This window comes from Littorina saxatilis, linkage group LG16, assembly GCF_037325665.1.
Source record: "Littorina saxatilis isolate snail1 linkage group LG16, US_GU_Lsax_2.0, whole genome shotgun sequence".
NCBI lineage: Eukaryota > Metazoa > Mollusca > Gastropoda > Littorinimorpha > Littorinidae > Littorina > Littorina saxatilis.
The window spans coordinates 9,412,168-9,434,396 of record NC_090260.1 but is presented as its reverse complement, the minus strand read 5'-3'; the positions used below and the strand labels follow the sequence as shown (position 1 = coordinate 9,434,396).

The 22,229-nt window shown below is 43.0% G+C and overlaps 2 protein-coding genes across 2 annotated transcripts; both read left to right on the top strand.

The window, feature by feature from the left end:
* The first annotated feature begins 3,345 nt into the window (after window positions 1–3,345).
* On the top strand, window positions 3,346–5,283 carry LOC138949843 (uncharacterized). The gene is made up of 3 exons (XM_070321623.1): window positions 3,346–3,474; window positions 4,030–4,200; window positions 4,522–5,283. Exons 1-3 carry the CDS (start codon window positions 3,346–3,348, stop codon window positions 5,281–5,283), a joined length of 1,062 nt encoding a protein of 353 aa, XP_070177724.1.
* Window positions 5,284–11,229: 5,946 nt separating this feature from the next.
* LOC138950114 (uncharacterized) lies at window positions 11,230–20,958 on the top strand. Its single transcript, XM_070321870.1, has 3 exons — window positions 11,230–11,593; window positions 18,062–18,214; window positions 20,510–20,958. The coding sequence occupies exons 1-3, from the start codon at window positions 11,312–11,314 to the stop codon at window positions 20,777–20,779; spliced, it is 705 nt and encodes a 234-aa protein (XP_070177971.1). The 5' UTR covers window positions 11,230–11,311; the 3' UTR covers window positions 20,780–20,958.
* Window positions 20,959–22,229: the final 1,271 nt, after the last annotated feature.

Below are 22,229 nucleotides of genomic sequence, written 5' to 3'. Positions count from 1 at the left end.
AACGTTAAAATGACCACCTCCTTGAGCGAGTTCAAAAATTATTTGTCAAGTGCTGATTTTAAAGTACCATGCCAGTATTATTTTGGAGAAAGATTTGAACAAGTACATCATTGCAGATTGCGTATTGGTATGAGTGATTTGAATTTTGATTTATGTAAGCGGCACCTTAAGGATTGCTCTCAATGCGAGTGTGGTTATCCCAGCGAGACTGCTGAACATTACTTATTGCATTGTCCCTTGTATAGAGATATAAGATTATTGTCCATTGATAATTTGACAAATGATTATAAGTATATCGAAATATTATTGAAAGGCATCCCGCAATATTCACGAAATGTCAACCAGACCATATTCATAACTGTACAGGACTATATTAGACAGACGGGCAGGTTCCGTAAATGAGCCTCTATACTTCACTTATTACATTTATTAGACACTGTCATGCGACATGCTGCCTGACAATTTTTTCTCCATAACCTCTCTCATATTCTTTTGTTGTTTTCCGACTTATCAATTATGTCTCGATTTATGTGCAATGTAGTGACTTTTCCTCTGATCACAATATGCATTAACTTTGTGCGAGTGTCTTATGTGCACTTATTACAATTGAAAAAATCACCTCAAATATTGGCGCTCCAAGTCTTCTTCTTCTTCTTCTTTTTCCCTTAAACTAGCTCCTAGCTAGCTGCCCTTTCCCCACCTCCTGTATCACCAACCCCTTCCCATTTTCTGCTTGTTTGTGTATCTGTTTTGTCTTTTGTTTTGTTTTTTCGTTTCCTGAAATGAGCTAATGTACTTATTCCGCCATCATGCTAACCTTTGTTTTGTAATTACTATGATTGCTTAAAATAAGCATTATATGCTTGAGTATGTAATCATCCATGCATTGTTCTTGTCATGATTAAAATTGAATAAAGTTAGTGTATCAACTTTTGAACGAACTGCGCCCAGTAGTTTCCCAGCAATAAGCTGTTAAGTCGAGACGAACAGACAGACAGACACACAATTAAAGTCTGCAGGACCCTCCTACTGCGTACTCGGGGATAAAAAACGCTGGCGCTGGACCCGAGTACTCTTCAGACTGGCTCGCTCCCCCAGTATAAAAGTTTTTGTCTTGTGCACGTGGATTTAAAAAAAAAATTTTTTTTATTTTACACATTTAAAAAAACTATTGGAGTAAAATAAAACATTAAAACGTTCATAATAAACAAAAGTAAACAAGAATTAAACAAGAAGAGCAAACGCTCGATCGAGTCACTTTCGCAGTTCTGAATATTATATGAGGCATCAGATGGACAGGAAGAAATTGCTATTCACAACACAATGAGTCACGTTCACATAAAATTTGAGCCCGGTCACTTTTATAGTTTCCGAGAAAAGCCCAACGTTAAGTTGTGTGTTGCCGAACAGAAAAGGCTAGTTATCTCCCTTGTTTTTCTGATAACGTTCGTAAAAGGCTACAGATGTAAATACTTTGATGTAAAGAATAATCCTACAAAGTTTCAATCACATCCGATGAACTTTGTCAAAGATATAAAATGTCTAATTTTTCCTTTGACGCTGACCTGTGACCTTGAAAAAGGTCAAAGGTCAACGAAACCATCGTTAAAGTGTAGAGGTCATTGGAGGTCACGACTAAACAAAATATGAGCCCGATCGCTTTGATAGTTTCCGAGAAAAGTCCATATAAAATGTCTAATTTTTCCTTTGACGCTGACCTGTGACCTTGAAAAAGGTCAAAGGTCAACGAAACCATCGTTAAAGTGTAGAGGTCATTGGAGGTCACGACTAAACAAAATATGAGCCCGATCGCTTTGATAGTTTCCGAGAAAAGTCCAACGTTAAGGTGGTGTATACGGACGGCCGGCCGGACAGACTAACACTGACCGATTACATAGAGTCACTTTTTCTCAAGTGACTCAAAAAAAATAGACCGCCCATGCCGGGAATCGAACCCGGATCACTTGGATTTAAAAAAAAAAATTATTTATTTATTTTACACAATTAAAAAAATTATTAGAGTGAAATAAAACATTAAAACGTTCATAGTAAACAATAGTAAACAAGAATTAAAAAAAAAATTAAAAAAAATAGACCGCCCATGCCGGGAATCGAACCCGGATCACTTTGGCCATAGACGAATCGCTTTCCGCCAAACTCACTTAAAAAAAAAAATTTAAAAAAAATTATTTTACACAATTAAAAAAATTATTACAGTCAAATAAAACATTAAAACGTTCATAATAAACAAGAATTGAAAAAAAAAATAGACCGCCCGTGCCGGGAATCGAACCCGGATCTCTTTGGCCATAGTCGGAAACGCTTTCCTCCAAGCCAACAAATCTGACAATCGCCAGTGAACTCAAATGCCTATAGTCCTCGCGCAGTGGTACACGCACGCAAAGCACGCAAAGCCTGGTGTGGTGTCGCTGGCTGGGCGGTTTATCAGCCGAACGGCTGTTCTATCCCACCGCGAATCGCGCCCGCCGTTAAGAGTGGCTTTTGTGATTTATTTCGCATTTAGGTCCCAGGTAACATTATGAAGTTTTAATACGATCAATCGGACCTATTATCAAGTTAGGGTATCAACTTTTGAACGAACTGCGCCCAGTAGTTTCCCAGCAATAAGCTGTTAAGTCGAGACGAACAGACACACAATTAAAGTCTGCAGGACCCTAGTACTGCGTACTCGGGAATAAAAAATATGTATCGCAAGACCGATAGAGAAGATACACTAAGATTTAGACATCTTGATGCTCATGGACTTTATATCAACATTCCGACAACCATATTCTATGACAAATTCATATTCTCTCTCTCTCTCTCTCTCTCTCTCTCTCTCTCTCTCTCTCTCTCTCTCTCTCTTTCTCTCTCTCTCTCTCTCTCTCTCTCTAACACACACACACACACACACACACACACACACACACACACACACACACACACACACACACACACACACAAATTGCATGGTCTAAACGAAAGCTGTAATAAAGTGTTTACGGATCAGAATTGAGTCCACTCGGCACCAGAGTTTTTAATTTTGCAATCCAGAAAGACTCTCTTTTCCATCTCTCATCCCGGGTCGAGCAAAAGACTCTTTCGATGACAGTGCACTCCATATCACCGAGAGAATGGTCGGGCTGGTTGAAGTGCACTGTGAGAAGAGTACCTGTGTTCTTCCCAATGTGTGAGCGGTGGACATATATATAACCTTTCTCTGAAACTGTTTTGAGTTTTTAAAATATCAGAAGTTGTGAAAGAAACAATTGAAAGTCAGAAGAGACTTTCTTCTGAGATTTGTTAAAATCTCTTAGCGGAGCAAAAGAGAGAGGAAACAAAACAATGTGTCCCTTCACAGACAGCCCTATTGGGGAAATCAGACCCTCCCCGGACGTGACCGAGTTTCACAAAGAGAATCTGCCCGAGGGGAGAGTATCAACAGAGGAAACTAGTCCAGAGGAGGACCATTGTGTTAGGCCTAAAAAAAAATAGATGTGGTTACGGTAACCCGACCTACCCTATTTTTAGGGGCCGATCCTATAACTTTTTATTACATTTGTCAAAACAAAACAAAAAAACAAAAAAACAAAAGTGCAAAAAACGCAATGAAAGCGAAAGCGCCCGTGTCGCACACTTATTTCCCTGTCAAGTAGGTTTAATTTGTACACATTAGAAAAAAAAGTAAAAAAAAAAAAAAAAGTGATTGCCTACCTACCTACCCTATTTTTTTTGGCTATGTTACCGTAACCACACCTATTTTTTTTTTGGCCTTACTACCGTGACCAGACACAGGACCATTGTGTTACTACCGTGACCAGACACAGGACCATTGTGTTACTACCGTGACCAGACACAGGACCATTGTGTTACTACCGTGACCAGACACAGGACCATTACTAACGTCCCTCCCTCTGGGCCCACTTCCTATCCAAGTGAGCGAGGTTCGTAAACTGTTTTTGGCTCAGAACCCCAGGAAGGCTGCAGGCCCAGATGGGATCACTCCTCAGACTCTGAAGACGTGTGCAGACCAACTTGCTCCAGTCTTCACGGACATTTTCAACAAGTCGCTTCAAGCGCTCCATTGTGGTGCCTGTACCGAAGAAGGCTAACGTTTCTGGTCTCAACGACTACCGCCCTGTGGCATTGACTTCAGTCGTGATGAAGTGTTTGGAGCGTTTAGTGCTCCAGCGCTTGAAGGTAGCCACTGATGCTAGTCTTGACCCTCACCAGTTTGCATATCGGGCCAACCGTTCCGTGGACGATGCAGTAGCCTTAGGTCTACATCATATTGTTGAGCACCTGGAGAAGTCTGGTAGCTATGCTAGAGTCCTTTTCATTGACTATAGCTCTGCCTTTAACACCATTGTTCCACATAAACTGTTCTCCAAGCTCACTGGCATGTGTGTCGAGGAATCCCTTTGTAAGTGGGTTCTAGATTTTTTGTTGGATAGGCCTCAGGTTGTAAGAGTAGGCAGCAGTACTTCTAGTTCAATCACCTTGAACATTGGTGCCCCACAGGGGTGTGTTCTCTCCCCACTGTTGTTCTCCCTCTTCACCAACGACAACGTGAGCCATGACCCCTCAGTAGTCATCCTGAAGTTCTCCGATGACACTACTCTGGAAGGCCTGATCAGTGTCGGTGATGAGTCGGGGTACCGAGCGGAGGTTGCGAGAGTGTCGGGCTGGTGTGTGGCTAATGACCTTGACCTTAACGTCACTAAAACCAAGGAGATGGTCTTTGACCGTAGGAAGAAAAAGACTCCCCTCTTACCACTCACCATCAGCGGTGAGAACGTAGAGCAGGTTGATTCCTTCAAATTTCTAGGGGTGACCATCTCCAATGACCTTAGCTGGGCTGTTCATACTGACCTTTCAGTAAAGAAGGCCCATCAGCGTCTCTACTTCCTGAGACAGCTGAGGAAGTTCAAAGTGTCCTCCTCCATCATGTCCCAGTTCTACAGGGCTGCTGTAGAGAGTCTCCTTACTTTTTCTATCACGGTTTGGTACAGCAGCTCCTGCCAGTTTGAGAAAGAAAAACTGGAGAAGGTCGTTAGGGCTGCCAGCAGGATCATTGGCAGAGATCTCCCCTCTATAGACTCCCTTCACATCCTGCGCATGATGAGGAAATGTAGGTCCATCATGCAGGATCCCACACACCCGGCTGGTCATCTCTTCCAGCCTCTGCTCTCGGGGCGCAGGCTCAGAACCCTCAGATGCCGTACGGCAAGACTCAGAAACAGTTTCTACCCCCAGGCTGTCCTGGCTTTTAATAACCGGTAAATGAACTCTACAGACTGTGACACGTTTTAGGATGCTCTAGGAGTATGGTTTTAGTAGCTGACATTACATACTGTGATATATAGAGTGGGTTTTAGCATGGTGACACCACTGTGACGCGATGAAGCCAGACTATGTTTTAGCAGCTGGTTATATTACCGGAATACACATCTAGTATGTTTTAGTAGTTTTAGTCGTTCTTTAACCACTGTGATGTGTTGGAAGAGTTTATTTTTATGTGCTGTTTTAGAGGTACATTTTATCAGTATGGAACATGTTCAGTTCTTACAGTAGTTGATAGTGGGGGGTGGGGGATCCTATCTTATTCTGCGTACTTTTATTGTGGTTCCGATAGCTCTTAGAGTTTCATAGTTCTCACCATGTCTGTATAGTGTATGTATTAGTTACTGTGATACCAAATTGTCTTACCCATGTATGTATGATGCTATGCGCCAGTGATGTATGAATGCTATTTATTTTTGTTTTTATCACACAGCAAGCTGCTTTCCTCGTGTATTTTTTATGTTCATTCATGTATTGTACACTTGGCAATAAATTATCTATCTATCTATCTACCATTGTGTTACTACCGTGACCAGACACAGGACCATTGTGTTACTACCGTGACCAGACACGTGTTTCCACACTCATCATGTGTCTCATCAGTGGTCTGATGGTAGTTGCTGTCCTCCTATATTCTTTGCCTGTCAGTTAAGTCCTCTGTACTTCTTCATTTGCTCAGTAACCTCATTACTCCCTCCCTCTCTTACTCACCAACTCACTCACTAACCCACTAACTCACTCATCCACTCACTCACTCACTCACTCACGCACTAACCCACTAACTCACTCATCCACTCACTCACTCACTCACTCACTCACTCACTCACGCACTAACCCACTAACTCACTCATCCACTCACTCACTCACTCACTCACTAACCCACTAACTCACTCATCCACTCACTCACTCACTCACTCACTAACCCACTCACTCACTAACCCACTAACTCACTCATCCACTAACTCACCCACTCACTCACGCACTAACCCACTAACTCACTCATCCACCCACTCACTCACTCACTCACTCATCCACTCACTCACCCATCCACTCACTCACTAACTCACTCATCCACTCACTCACCCACTCACTCACGCACTAACCCACTTACCCACTCACTTACTCATCCACTCACTCACCTACTCACTAACCCACTCACTTACTCACCCACTAACTCACTCACCCATTCACCGACCCACTCACTCACTAACACACTCACTCATCCACCCACCCACTCATCCACCCACCCACTCATCCACCCACCCACACTCTCAATCAATCAGTCATTCGAAGTAAATAATAGGTATTTTTTGCGGCATACGCAAACAAATTAAAAGCACAACAAATACAATTCTATTTCCTCGAATACCCCTCGTAGGCTAGGCAGATTTCATCAGATTTCACCTCCTGTGTGAACAAATTGCTATAAAATTTATTTCACCTTTTTTGTACTCTACATGCATCCATTGATCAGGTAAAACCGAGTTGGCCAACGTTTTCCCATGCAAACTATATTTTTGAAGCTTTTAAAGAATGATGACAACTGCGCAATAACGGTATTCCGAATATGCTCCGTCCCTCACCTCTCACGTCTATAACATGTCTTATTTTAAGGGATGTGCCATATGTCACTCATATAGTATGTAAGAAAAGCACATTCAGTTGATAAATAGGTTCCAAGGGCGGATCTGGGGGGGGGGGGGGGTTACACGGGTTACGTAACCCCCCACCCCACCCAAAAAAGCATTTTGGTAAGAGGTTTCAGAGGTAATTTATTGGCTCAGGATGCACCAGATAGCTCTATTTTGCTTCTTTGGATAAAAACAAATTCCGGGGGGGCATGCCCCCGGACCCCCCTAGAGGCTTAGGCGTCGAAGGCGCCGTCAGTAACCCCCCCCCCCCCCTCCAAAGTGAATTGATCCGCCCTTGGGTTCAATTGCATTTATTTAACGCGAAATAACGTAGCCGAAGCTCAAATCTAGCGCATTCGGTGTGGTTTCACAGGGCGCGTCTCCCGGGTCGCGTTTGACAGGTATGTGAGTTGACAATTACTGTGCTGATATTCTCCCTCCTTTACCCGTTACTGTTGCATTACACATGTGAACATGCACACGCACACTCTATTCAACATGACCTCGTACTTACGCTAAAACCCATCTTCATCGTCTGATGTACCTACACAGGCAACCTCGGTCACAGTGTTGGCACAGCTCTCCCCTCTGCACTCTCTACAGCCAGACGTACACACGAGGCCGTGTTTTCGGCATGAACATCTTGCTGTTCGACACTCTGTCTTGCAATTGCATCGGATGGGCGGGGATATAGCTCAGTTGGTAGCGCGCTGGATTTGTATTCAGTTGGCCGCTGTCAGCGTGAGTTCGATCCCAGGTTCGGCGGAAATTTATTTCACAGAGTCAACTTTGTGTGCAGACTCTCTTCGGTGTCCGAACCTCCCCCCGTGTACACTACATTGGGTGTGCACGTTAAAGATCCCACGATTGACAAAAGGGTCTTTCCTGGCAAAATTGCTTAGGCACAGTTAATAATTGTCTACCTATATATACCCGTGTGACTTGGAATAATAGGCCGTGAAAGGTAAATATGCGCCGAAATGGCTGCAATCTACTGGCCGTATAAAATTTCATCTCACACGGCATCACTGCGGAGCGCCTAGAACTGTACCCACGGAATATGCGCGATATAAGACTCATTGATTGATTGGATTGGATTGGATGACATCGAGTAGATCACCAGGAGCAGCAGCAATGTCAATGAGAATAGGAAGCATGGCGCCTTGAACAATCTCCCATCCCCAGTCCATCGGATCCAGGAGGAACTGTTCTTGATGCAAGTGCATCTATTCTTGCACCTGGAAGTATGTTCTCATGGAATGGAATTTAGCTGCTGCTGATGTAGGTGGGAGTTTGCAGGGCTGAAACGATGAGGTACATGTAGAGACTTTCTGCATGTACTTGATGTAGCGGAGGAAGTTCAAAGTGTCTCTTTCCTTCCCCCCATAGAGTTCTACAAAGGCCCTTTCTCCTGCTCCTATCAGCTCATCAGTGTGTAACCGAGTGCCGAAACACTACGATCACCTCGGGAGGCGAAGTGCAATCAAACAGGATTGAAAATGTTAGAGCTAATTATTTTCTTAGCCCTATAAAAACTGTTATGCAAACCCGAAGGTTTCCATGAACATACAGACAATCGGAAACCACCAGATCCCATCACAAACAGAATTCTACAATACACCGGTGTTGACTTTTAAAGGCCAACAACTCGGGTGCAGAGTCTGCTGTGAAAGGAGCGGAAGCCTCCCCTGTCACAATCGCCCCCGTTTGAATGAACTTCGTCCCGAAGTTCCGAACCGGGGGAACACTGTCCATCCCAAGTTCGCAGAATGGGAACAGCACGAAAATGTTCAGTGGTCATATTATGCCATTACCTGAACATATCATGCCGAGTCCCATCCCTGCTCGCAAGCACCAGATGTAACCGAGTGCCGAAACACTACGATCACCTTGGGAGGCGAAGTGCAATCAAACAGGATTGAAAATGTTAGGGCTAATTTCTTAGCCCTATAAAAACTGTTATGCAAACCCGAAGGTTTCCATGAACATACAGACAATCGGAAACCACCAGACCCCATCACAAACAGAATTCTACAATACACCGGTGTTGACTTTTAAAGGCCAACAACTCGGGTGCAGAGTCTGCTGTGAAAGGAGCGGTAGCCTCCCCTGTCACAAGTGTCTCTGCAAGGACTGGCGCTGAAGACATGGGCCTGCTGCACGAACACTGTTGACTGGGTCAATTTCGTTAAACACATTGGTTTTCCAATCCCTAATGGACTGCTAATTGTATCGCATCCACCAAAGGCGTGCGCAAACAGGATGTTCTCACAAACTTGAGATCCAAGAACAGTCTGGACTTTTCTGATGTCCCACACTTTTGCAGCTGATTTTGCTGTCGATGATCTCACTGATGTGAAGAAGACGGGGCAGTGATCTGGCGTAAGATGGTACAACAGAAGGATGAGCAGATCGGTGTCCTCGCCAACCAGAATCACGTTTCCCTTCCTTGCCAATTCCAGAGAAGTCTTTACGACGAGCCTATCAGCATCAGCAGTTGTATGGACAGTGTCAAAGCCGTGCTGTGAAAAACGGGAACTAAGGAGGTTGATGAACCGCTGTTTGTTGTTTGGATTCGTCAGGAAACGCTCCTTTGGTTCGCACAGGACCATGTCACCCTCAAAAGTGATGGCACATGCTGTATTGGCTCTGCTTGTTCTTCGCAAATGGGCTGCATCTTTGGTGGTAGGTCCGCAGCTGTATCCATCAAAAACAACAGTTCCTTTGCCAAAATGACGAATGAGAAAGTCTGCGTAACTCGGAGTAAGCTGGTTGTATGTTGAACCACGGCACCAGGACAGAAGGTGCAACAGCAAGCCACCATCGATGACATATGTTACATCATCAGGAATAACACCATTTACCTGCTTTGTTGAAGTCCAGATGTAAGTTGCCAGTGCAGCCTTGGTACCTTGTCTTGGCAGACCACCCGAATCAAACAGCGATGCTGGGACACTGCACATCTCAAAGGCAAAGGCGTCCTCAAGACATCCGTTGGTGTTCTTCACAGTTGTCACTAGTCTCTGGAACAACAGCATGGAGTGAACATGTACTAGATCATCGTGCAGATTGGACGACTTGGCTTTCAGAGCCATGGTTACAGCTTGATCCTTCTTTTTAAAGGTGAAATCCACAACATTATTTCCGATCATGCTGCTCAGAATCTTGTTTCCTACGCCTTTTGCTTGTTCTGCATTCACAGTAGCTTCAGCTTCTTTTCCGCTTGAAATGGATCGGAGGGCTGTATCCACAGTGAAAGGGTTCCTATCAAGCAGATATCTCAAGATCAGCTGAATGTCTGTGTGATCTCGCTTCTGCCTTGCCACGCTCAACTCTTTGTGCTGCGTTTGTTGCTCGCTAGAATGGAATGCAACGTCTGTGACAGACTGCATTGCGTCGGGGATTTCTGCACAGGCAGGCATACACAGTAGTACTAGTAGGTGGGAGATCAATGCCATATGATTGCGCAGCATTCAGTTCAAATTTCCGTACCTCTGTGTAAGAACAGCTACAGCCAAGGTGGCTGAGGGTATCGATCAGAAACCGTGAACCGAATGATCGGTGCATTTGCACGCCAAGTGCAAACTGCAATGGTGCAATAACAGTGTTTGGCCTTCTGAGCTGAATGATTGCTTGTCCTATTGCACTGATATAATGTTAGGTAACCTTGAAAGAAATACATGTACGTATCCACTAACAAATGCACAGATTAATAAATAAACGCAACGTAAGTAGGTGAAGCTGAACATGGGAAAAAACTTATTACCTAACAGTCACATGCACGATCCACGTTGTTCTCAATGGACATAATTTCACAAGGCACATAGGCAAAGACTGAATCTGCAATCGCCTAACAATCATTATAATGCGAGCAGTGAAATGCGCCCCTGGGAAACAAACAAATATATCTATACATAGATGAGACCAATAAACTGCTTACGCCATGCTGATTAAGCTATGTGTGATGTTATTGAATAGTTTCCTTGGGTAGCTTGTGAAAAACTGTCCCTCCGAAAACTAAAATAAAATGTACGATATTTCGGACTCATCGCATGGTTTTTTCCCGGCCAACTCGATTAGATGTGTGCAGGCACACTGAAATGAATCAACTGCACCTAAAATGAATTTTATAGCAATTACTTCGCACACATCCAAACGCTTCCCAGCCTATCGGCACAGTTCGTCACCCGCATTCATTCTAGGACACAAAAAGAACATGACGAGCTCGAAGTGTGTTCTGCATCATGAACACTTTTGACGTCATCGCCAACAAGGTCTGACGTCAAGCAAGAAAAGTGAGCAAGGAACGTGGAACATCACACAATCCTCCAGCCACGATGATCCTCCTGTTCACAGTAGCGTCGCTGCTGGTCAGTTTTCTCGGACAGGTGAGGAGCCAGAAGAAACCCTCGGTGACCTTGACCGTGGACGGTCCGGCGAGACTGGACGAAATCGTCAGAATGTGCTGCTCGGCGCCAGACATCAGACGAGAGTTCGCGCAGCTCGAGTTGACTGTGACGCCCAACACAGACTCCGTGGTCCGAGGCCAGGATAAAACGATGGACGGACAGCGGCAGTGCTACATGATCCGAATCGTGGCCCGGCACCACAACTCTAAGGTGAAGAGAGAGAGAGAGAACGAACGAACGAACGAACGAACTTTATTACTCAAGGATGGAGATTTTAGGCTCACGCCTAGTCTACTCTTGCAATCTGTCCCTGCTAAACTAAGACATAAAAATAAAGACAATAAAAGGACAATTGTCAATCGCAATCATACAGTATTACTAATTACAACATTACCAATACGAATACATAATGCATGATAGAACATTGAAATGTACATGTATGTCAATGTAATACAAAGGAAAAGAAAGTCGACTCGCACACACACGCGCGCCGCTTGCCTGCAATCACGTTCGCACTCAATACAACACACACACTCACACACACACACACACACATACACATATGCGCACACACACACAAACAACAACCTCATCATCATCGTCGACATCATTATCATCATCAACAAAATATATAAAGGTTAGTTATAGCAATGCATTCTTGCTAGAAACAGATTCAGAATGTAACTGTTCGTGACAACAGATATTTGCGAAGCTGCGCTTTAAAGTGTTTAATCGTGCTTGTTCCCTTTATCTCACATGGTAGCGAATTCCAAATTGTTGAGCCCGAAAACGCTAAACTGGTTTTATATAAATCAATACGGGGTAGCGGGGAAATTAATTTGTTTGAGCCATATCTGTCTGTTGCTTTCTGAAATAATGATCGCATGTACTGTGGGGTCTCGTTTATTTGAACCTCAAACATTGAAAGCGCCTTATTAAATAATAACTGATCTTTAAGAGATAAAAAAATTACGGCTGCTAAGCTTTTGATCTGTTGATGTTTGCGGACCCGGCATGATAAGTTTAGCTGCGCGACGGTGAAGAGAATTTACTTTTTTTAAGTGAACATCGCTACAACCATCCCAAAGTGTAGATGCATAATTCAGATGAGGTAAAATATGACCAAAATAAAACAACTTGAGTGCTGAGGTATCTGCGTAATGCTTTAATTTGGAGAGAAGGAACAAGTTTTTAGATAAGGTTTTGGTAACACGGTTGAGGTGGGACTGCCACTTTAATTCAGCGTCTATTGTGACCCCGAGAACACGATGGCTGGTTACTTGCTCAATGGGTGACTCATTTAAACTGAGATGAAGATTCAGAGGAGCGAGTTGGTGTTGCTGTCGTGTTGTGATCACCATGCATTTAGTTTTGCCTGGGTGTATAATCATTGAGTTTTGTTTACACCAATCAAATATGATGTTCAAACTCGTTTGAAGAGAGGTTTCAATAAATTGTAAACTTTTACCGGACGTGTAAAGAGACGAGTCGTCTGCAAAAAGGTCATTAATAACCGTCTTGTCTGATATATAGAGTGGTAGATCGTTAATGTAAATGCAAAATAAAAGTGGGCCCAAAACTGATCCTTGTGGGACGCCGTGCATTAGCCGTCCTATCGAAGAACGGTTACCATTAAGGGAGACAAACTGCATTCTGATCGCTAAATAAGAACGAAAAAAAGGTAAGTAGGATGCGTCGCCTAAATAACAAGATAATTTCTTTAACAGAATTGTGTGATCAACAATATCAAACGCTTTCTTAAAATCAAGGAAGACGGCGCCGACTGTTTCCGAATGGTTAATGGCAGAGAGCCATGTATCGCATAGTTTAACGAGAGCTGTGTGACACGAATGTTTAGGGCGAAATCCTGATTGAGATGGAGCGAAAAGACCACGGCTTTCCATGTGCAGAAGCAAGCACTTTTGTACATGTTTTTCTAATGGTTTTGATAGAACAGACAATAGCGAAATTGGCCTAAAATTGTTTATGTCGGTTTTTACAGAGAGAGAGAGAGAGAGAGAGAGAGAGAGAGAGAGAGAGAGAGGGGGGGAGAGAGAGAGTGAGAGGGAGAGGGGGAGAGCGAGAGAGAGAGACAGATAGAGAGAGGGAGCAAGAGAGAGAGAGAGAGGGGGAGAGGGGAAAGAGCGAGAGAGAGATAGAGAATACTACATGGCTTGCTGTGTCGTACCAGATTTACACGAGTTTTTTTTTTAAATATTGAACTGCGAGCGAAAGCGAGCTGTTCACTATTTGAAAAAGCAACGAGTTTAAATCTGGTACGACACAGCAAGCCATGTAGTATTCTGTTTATCCTACATACTGTACTTACGTGTATTTTACTGAAAATGTCTTGCAGTCGAGGCAGCTAAATTGAAGACGCTTGTTTTGGAACCTCGATGATGACCTCATTTACATGATATACACACGTGTGATTTGAACGATTAATATCTCACGGGTGTCTCTCTCACGTACGTAGGATAAAGACAGATAGAGAGAGAGGGAGCAAGGGAGAGAGGGAGAGGGGGAAGGAGAGAGAGAGAGAGACACTGACACTGACACTGACACAGTTTAATTGAATATGGGCCTACAGCCCCTTTCAATGGGGGGGAGGGGGTACACATGAATCACAGGAAAAAATAGAAAACATGATATTGAAACGTATGCAAAATACACAGTGGTTTGTTCCAAGCTTTCCTCTATCTATAATCTTGCACATCAATGCTGCCTAATATATACATACAACCGAACAATAAATACAGCAACAACAAAACCTTCAGCGACAATTAATCCTCATTACTATTTAACATTGACAATCTTAACTGAAGTGCAAAAAACAAAAACTTTGCTAAATCTACAATTGTTTCTGTGTCTTGTTTTTTAAACATTGTAATCATACTGCCCAACTGATCACCAACACTTAAAAACTGTGCTAAATACTTTATTCTTAGCTCACAATATGTTTGGCATTCAAACAAAAAATGGATTTCGGTCTCTAATTTATCTTCACAAAAGGGACAACACTTGTTTTCTGTTGAATTTTGGAAGCGATATCTGTGGATATTTATCTGTGAAACGCCCATTCTAAATTGAGCGATGACATTTCTGTACACATCTTTCCATAAAATGCCCACATAACGTTCTTTTTCAAAACAGGCTTTATAATTTCCATACAGTGATAGGCGCTCACTCGAGTCCAAATGATTACGCCAATCATGGCAGAAGGAACTGCAGAGCCTCTCCTTCAGTTCTGCAAAAAACACCCTCTCGTTTCCACATCCAAACATCCAAACTTGGTAAAATCCATTTTCACACAGAACTGCCTTTACATGCGTTACCCATGTGATACCACCTTTTTCGTGGAGGTTGAACAACATTTTGTATGCCTTCTTTGAATAAAAATTGTCTGGCTGTCTCAATAACCGTAACCAATATTTAATCAACCTTGTGACTGTTGTCACCCAAAGAGGATACCTACCCAATTCACCATACACAACATCATTGGGAGTTTTATCTACTACGTGCAAAAACCGTTTACATGCAAATAAATGAACACGTTCCAATTGGTCATACTTCTCATAACCCCAAATTTCGGCTCCATATGTTAATACTGGCAATACTTGCGCATCAAATAACTTAAAAAATACATCAAATGAGTTACAACCCATGTTCTTTAAAGTATTCAAAATTTCGATCGTGCTTCGCTTTGCTCTTGTTGCTGCGTCTTCAATTGCGACGCCATAACTATGTCTTGTTGAAAAGGTAAGGCCAAGATATTTATACGAATTTACAACTTCCAACTGATTCCCATCAAAAATCCATTTTTCTCTTGCACTTAGAAATCCGCCTTTTCTGAAAACTATTATTTTTGATTTATCTAGATTTACTCTAAGACACAGACGTTGCATTGCAGTACATAAAACGTTTAACTGGTTCTGTAATCCAATAACAGTGGATGCTATCAAAGTGAGATCGTCAGCAAACAATAACAAAAAAAGTTCAAGTTCCGTCGGACCGAGGGACACACCATGTTTGCCCTTTTCAATAATTTCGTTCGCCAACTCATTGATTAACAAAGAAAACAGCATCGGGCTCATAACACAACCTTGTTTCAGCCCTTGTAGACATTCGAAATAGTCCGTATAACCCTCACTGGAAAGGACACGTGCTTCAACTGTGGCATACATAGCTCTTATCATTCTTAACATTCTTCCGCTGACACCTGATCTCATCAACACGGACCACAACACAGAGCGGTTAACAGTATCGTAAGCCTTTCTAAAATCTATAAAACCAACATACAACTTAGATCGTTTTAACAGATGTTTCTCAATGGCGGCATGCAGAGTGAAAATATGATCTGTGGTGGAACGTCCCTTTCTGAAACCAGCTTGTACATCGTTCAAAACGGAGTTTTCTTCCGACCACAGAACCAGTCTGTTATTAATAACTTGGGTAAATACTTTGCTCAAAATGCTCAGAAGTGATATGCCTCGGTAATTATCCGGATTATTTCTGTCTCCTTTCTTATATAAGGGAATAATAGTCGCCTTCGTCCATTGAAGCGGGAAGTGTCCTTTAGAAAACAAATAATTAAAATATTTTTTCAAAAATGGCAACATCTCATTTTCAACTGTTTTTATCATTTCTGCCAAAATACTGTCTGGGCCTGCTGCTTTTCCTGTTTTCAAATGTTTAATCGCTTTTCGTATTTCGGCTCCAGTAATTTCTGCATCCAACATGTCATTAAAAACACCGTCTGCGGTAGCACATACATCCTCCTCCACATTTCTGTCAACTCCTTCATTGAATACTCCTTCAAAATGCTTCAACCAATCTTCCTTCTCAATACAATTCATTATCCTTCTCTTCGTTCTATGCCTGCGAATTTCAGCCCAAAAGTTTTTTGGGCTTTGCATTGAATCAAGCAAAGCATCTAAGGATGCTTTCTTTTCTTGATTCCTCTTTACATTCTTCAAACCATTGTACTCTTTACGCTGTTCTTCATACAGACCATAATCTTCCTTAAAATTAGTGTGTCGAAAGTGTCTTAAACATTTTCTCACTTCTTTTCGTTTGATATGGCATTCTTTGTCGAACCATACTGCTGTTTGTGTTTTGGATTGCCCCCCTTGAATAATGACCCTTTTCATGCAATCTGCCGCAATCAAAACAGCATCAGTAAACATATCAAGAGATCTTTCTGGACATTCATCAATCATTGCCTGTGCGTCATTCACATTTTCAATAAACTCTTCAGATAAAACACAATTTGTAAATTGCAGAACCTTTTCTTTACTCCAAAAAAACTTTTCAAATTTCACACAATTTTGTTTTTTTTTTCAACCTTTCTTCTGCAACCTGGCATTTACACACCATTTCGAGTGGCATATGGTCAGACTCGATTCGATCGGCTACAATCATTCTGTGAACAAAATCTGAAAAATCAAAACTGGCGAGAAAATAATCTATAACACTAAAACCGTGCACAGACAAATATGTAAATTTACCCTGCTCATCTCCTCGAGCACTTCCATTCATCAACTCAAAATCATAACATACACACAAATCCAACAACTTTTTACCAAAACCGTTAATTTCCTTATCTTGAGATACGCGACTGGTTTCCCATAAGGAGGGACTATCACTTATATCAGTTTCGCCAATACTTTGACTAAAAGCTCTATTAACCTGATAGTCACCAGTTCTCGCATTAAAATCACCAGTGCAAATTACATATACGTCACTCTGGGTTTCCAACAAGTCACCAATACACCTTTCCAATTCTGTTATCTGGCAGTCGCATTCAGTCTGGTTATAAAACGGACTTCCATACGGAGGAATATAGGTCACTATATATAATACGTCCTTATCACTACCAAACAAACACTTTGACAGTTTCAATACAATAACGTTACTGCAGTCAACGGAAACCTGGTCTACAAAATTACACAGAAACTCCTTTACTAAAACCAAAATTCCACCAGATCGTCTTCCATGAGAAGAGAGTTTCACCGCTGGATAGATAAATTTCAAATAATCAAGAAAAGTGTTAGTCAAATCAAAGTCATTATCAATAAAGGTTTCTGTAAGTGCTACAAAATCAAAACGTTCAAGATAACTAATCAGGTTATTATCGGAAAGCTTGTTTACTAACCCTCCAATATTGTATGACACAAAACTTATATACTGTGAGCTTAGGGGCCGGCCACATTCCTAGTCCTCTGTACTATTCGCGTCAGCAAAAGGGTTTTCACCCTCTTGGTTTATATCCCCCGAGTCATAGCTATTTGTTCTGTCCACAAGGGGAGAGTCATTTTTGTTGCTTGCTGCTTGGGGAGCCTTAAATATGGTGTCTATCTTTGTCTGGGAAGGAGAAGAAGAAGAAGAAGAAGAAGAGAGAGAGAGAGAGAGAGAGAGAGAGAGAGAGAGAGAGAGAGAGAGAGAGAGAGAGAGAGAGAGAGAGAGAGAGAGAGAGAGAGAGAGAGTTTTGATCTTGCCTCGCTTGTGTTTTCTCCCTTTGCGGTTGCGCCTTTTACGAAATAAATCTGTTTTGTTTAATTAATATATTGGTTGTCTGTGCACTTAAAAGACCGCTGGGAAATATCTTTGACTGTAACGTTTTGTTTTGTCAATAACAAACGTTCCAAAAACTTACCTTTCTTGGTTTTTTATTCCAAGGTGGAGTGTTCTGCCCGCTACGACTTCTACACTGGAGCCAGAGACACGTTGTACGCCGAGCACCCCGTGGTCCTCAAGGTGTTCAAGATGGACCAGCCTGTCATCACCGGTCCGACAGACGTGGGCTATGGTCGTGCGCAGTGGAAGTGCAAGGTAAGCAGGACTTATATATATCTAGATCGGGATTTCTTGGGATGCTGGTTTCGGCCTTCTCTCTCTGTCTCTGTCTCTGTCTGTCTGTATGTCTGGCTGTCTGCCTGTCTGTCTGTCTGTCTGTGTGTCTGTCTGGCTGTCTCTCTCTCTCTCTGTCTCTGTGTCTGTCCCTGTCTCTCTCTCTCTCTCTCTCTCTCTCTCTCTCTCTCTCTCTCTCTCTCTCTCTCTCTTTCTCTCTTTCTTCTTCTTCTTCTTCTTCTTCTTCTTCTTCTTCTTCTTCTTCTTCTTCTTCTTCTTCTTCTTCTTCTTCATCTTCTTCGGTCAACTCTTGAATACGGTTTGAGTTGAGCTGGTTAAAAGGGGTCTTGTGTACGTGTGGGTGTTTGCGTGTGTGTGTGTGTTTGTGTGTGAGTGCGTGCGTACGTACGTGCGTGTGTGTGTGTGTGTGTGTGTGTGTGTGTGTGTGTGTGCGTGGGTGCGTGTGTGTGTGTGTGTGTGTGTGTGTGTGTGTGTGTGTGTGTGTGTGTCAACAGCAGTCCTCTTTGTTTTTTGACCCGTCATAACAATAAATGTGACGACATTTTCTCTCTCTCAAGCACTTTTCTTTGCAGTCCTGTGTTATTTTAGGCCTTTCATCTCGGTCCACTCCTTTCTACGTCTTTACGCACTCCCTCACTCGCTCACTCACTCACTCACTCACTCACGCACTAACTCACTTACTAACTAACTTACTCACTCACTAACTCACTCACTCACTCACCCACTCACTCACTCTCTCACTCACCCACTCACTCACTCACTTACTCACTCACCCACTCACTCACTGACCTACTGAATCAAGCAATCATGAATATATGTATATTTTGCTGAACACGAAGACCAAACGGTCAATAATAAAGGACTGACTGACAGACCAAACGGTCAATAATAAAGGACTGACTGACAGACCAAACGGTCAATAATAAAGGACTGAATGACAGACCAAACGGTCAATAATAAAGAACTGACTGACAGACCAAACGGTCAATAATAAAGAACTGACTGACAGACCAAACGGTCAATAATAAAGGACTGACTGACAGACCAAACGGTCAATAATAAAGAACTGACTGACAGACCAAACGGTCAATAATAAAGGACTGACTGACAGACCAAACGGTCAATAATAAAGGACTGACTGACAGACCAAACGGTCAATAATAAAGGACTGACTGACAGACCAAACGGTCAATAATAAAGGACTGACTGACAGACCAAACGGTCAATAATAAAGAACTGAATGACAGACCAAACGGTCAATAATAAAGAACTGAATGACAGACCAAACGGTCAATAATAAAGAACTGAATGACAGACCAAACGGGCAATAATAAAGGACTGAATGACAGACCAAACGGTCAATAATAAAGGACTGACTGACAGACCAAACGGTCAATAATAAAGGACTGAATGACAGACCAAACGGTCAATAATAAAGGACTGAATGACAGACCAAACGGTCAATAATAAAGGACTGACTGACAGACCAAACGGTCAATAATAAAGGACTGACTGACAGACCAAACGGGCAATAATAAAGGACTGACTGACAGACCAAACGGGCAATAATAAAGGATTGACTGACAGACCAAATGATTAATTATATACATTGATAAGTAAATACATCGGCAACTAACTAATGAACTAACTGGATACATCAATAAGCAGACACGTACATTAAATAAATGACTTCATCCTACATACGTGAGAGAGACACTCGTGAGATAATAATCGTTCAAATCACACGTGTGTATATCATGTAAATGAGGTCATGTCAAGCAAGTCTGGCAGCTCAGGGACTTGTTTTTCCACTACTTATGATGCCAAAGTCACCGAGACAAACGTCATCATAGAAAAAAATTGCGCTCGCTAATTACCCTGGATGAGTTTTTAGAACTAACACGTCACGCCACACTTTCAGAGTGACGTTTCTTTACTTTGACGTAATAGATTGCACGAGGCTTTAGAAGAGATCGATGTTCTAAAACAAGCGTCTTCAAGTTAGCTACCTCGACTGCAGGACATTTTTAGTAAAATACACGTAAGTAAAGTATGTAGGATAAACAGAATACTACATGGCTTGCTGTGTCGTACAGGATTTACATTCGTTGCTTTTTCAAATAGTGAACAGCTCGCTTTCGCTCGCAGTTCAATATTTAAAAAAGCAACTCGTGTAAATCTGGTACGACACAGCAAGCCATGTAGTATTCTTTATGAATAACACACTCCACCTCTTTGTTTGCATGCTTCGACCAGTCAACTTTGGTGTATGGTGAGCGCGACAGAGACCTGACACTGGACTGGGAGAGAGTGTTCAGCCTGGGGAGTCACGTGCTGTACATCCACAGGTCAGTCAACAAAGGTCAAGGCCAGTACGCCCCCCTGTACGTGCACGAGGTTGAGGTGGACGCCACCCTGGCGGACACTCGCTTGCTGGCCAACACCACGCGATTTCGCTGCTACGCTCTGCACGTGCCGAGCAAGACCCAACTCAACGCCTACATCACCGTCACAGGGCCGGACTAGGCTAAGAGGAGGGGGGGGGGGTGCAAATGGTGGTCCAGGGGGATGTACCCCCTGGCGGGGTCAAGGGGCAAAAGCTGATGGGTAGGTCATATTCTGAAATAGGAAAATGGTCGCTCCTTGCATGAAACGGCATAAAATAAACAATAATAAAAAATGTTTTAAATAAGTGAGGTACATGTATAGGCTGGAGGGGGGGGTTGTGCAACCCCCATAATCCCCCCCCCCCCCCCCGGTAGTCCGGCCCTGCGTCACTCGGCGCACCACAACCACCTCCACTACAACCACCACCACCACACCGCCTCCCGCGCGTCTCTAACGTCGAGACGTCCAGTGCAAGCACCACCACCACCACGACCACCTCAGCACCGACAACAACGACCCTCCAAAGCTTCGAGCAGAGGCCGAAGGTGTGACTGGAGTTGATCCAAAATTACGTTTATTTTATTCTTCATCATTTTCTGATTCCAAAAACATATAATAATGTTATATTCGGATTAAAAACAAGCTCTGAAAATTAAATATATAAACATTATGATTAAAATAAAATTTCCCAAATCGATTTAAAAACAATTTCATCTAATTCCTTGTCGGTTCCTGATTCCAAAAACATATAGATATGATATGTTTGGATTAATAACACGCTCAGAAAGTTAAAACGAAGAGAGGTACAGAAAAGCGTGCTATGCAGCACAGCGCAACCACTACTGCACTAAACAGGATCGTTAATTTCACTGCCTTTTGTACGAGCTGAGGTCATCCTTACGGACTCAAAATCCTCGTTGCAAGCACTTGCACATGGCACCAAGAACAGAGGAGAGATGCAAACTGAAATTCATTTCTTAGCCCACCAAATTATGACAAAAGGAACAGACTTTTCCCTCATGTGGCTGCCATCCCACACGGGAATCCGGGGAAATGAAATGGCGGACAGAGCAGCAAAAGCAGCGGCTATGTCAACCATGCCAGTGACAGACATTCGGCTCTCCTGCCAGGAAGCCAAACTGCTGCTAGCCAAGCTAAAAAGAGAGGAAAGAGAGCAGACACTGTCACAAACATGTGAAGAGAGAGGATGGATACACCTCCCCTACAATAGGAAAGGGCACCACCTCCCACTCCCCCCGAGACCCATGAGCCTGTTGCGTCGCTTGCGCACGGTCTGCAGCCGCATCTACTGGGACAAGGTAGTCTGTCAGTGTGGCAAGACTGGACACCTCACACACGTGTTTGAAGGTTGTGACACTCTCAAGGAAGAGATGTCTAGTCTCATCCGCTACAGAAGGGAGAATGCTCTCAGTCTGGGAGACTTTCTCCGCCCACACCCATCACTCGGAGAGAAACCGATGATGGTCTTGGTCACCAATTTGTTCACCTCAACTGTTGCGAGCTGGTTCTAGTGTGCTTGCAGCAGACCCAGCACAGCACAGATCCACTTCTGGAATCCTAAGCTAAA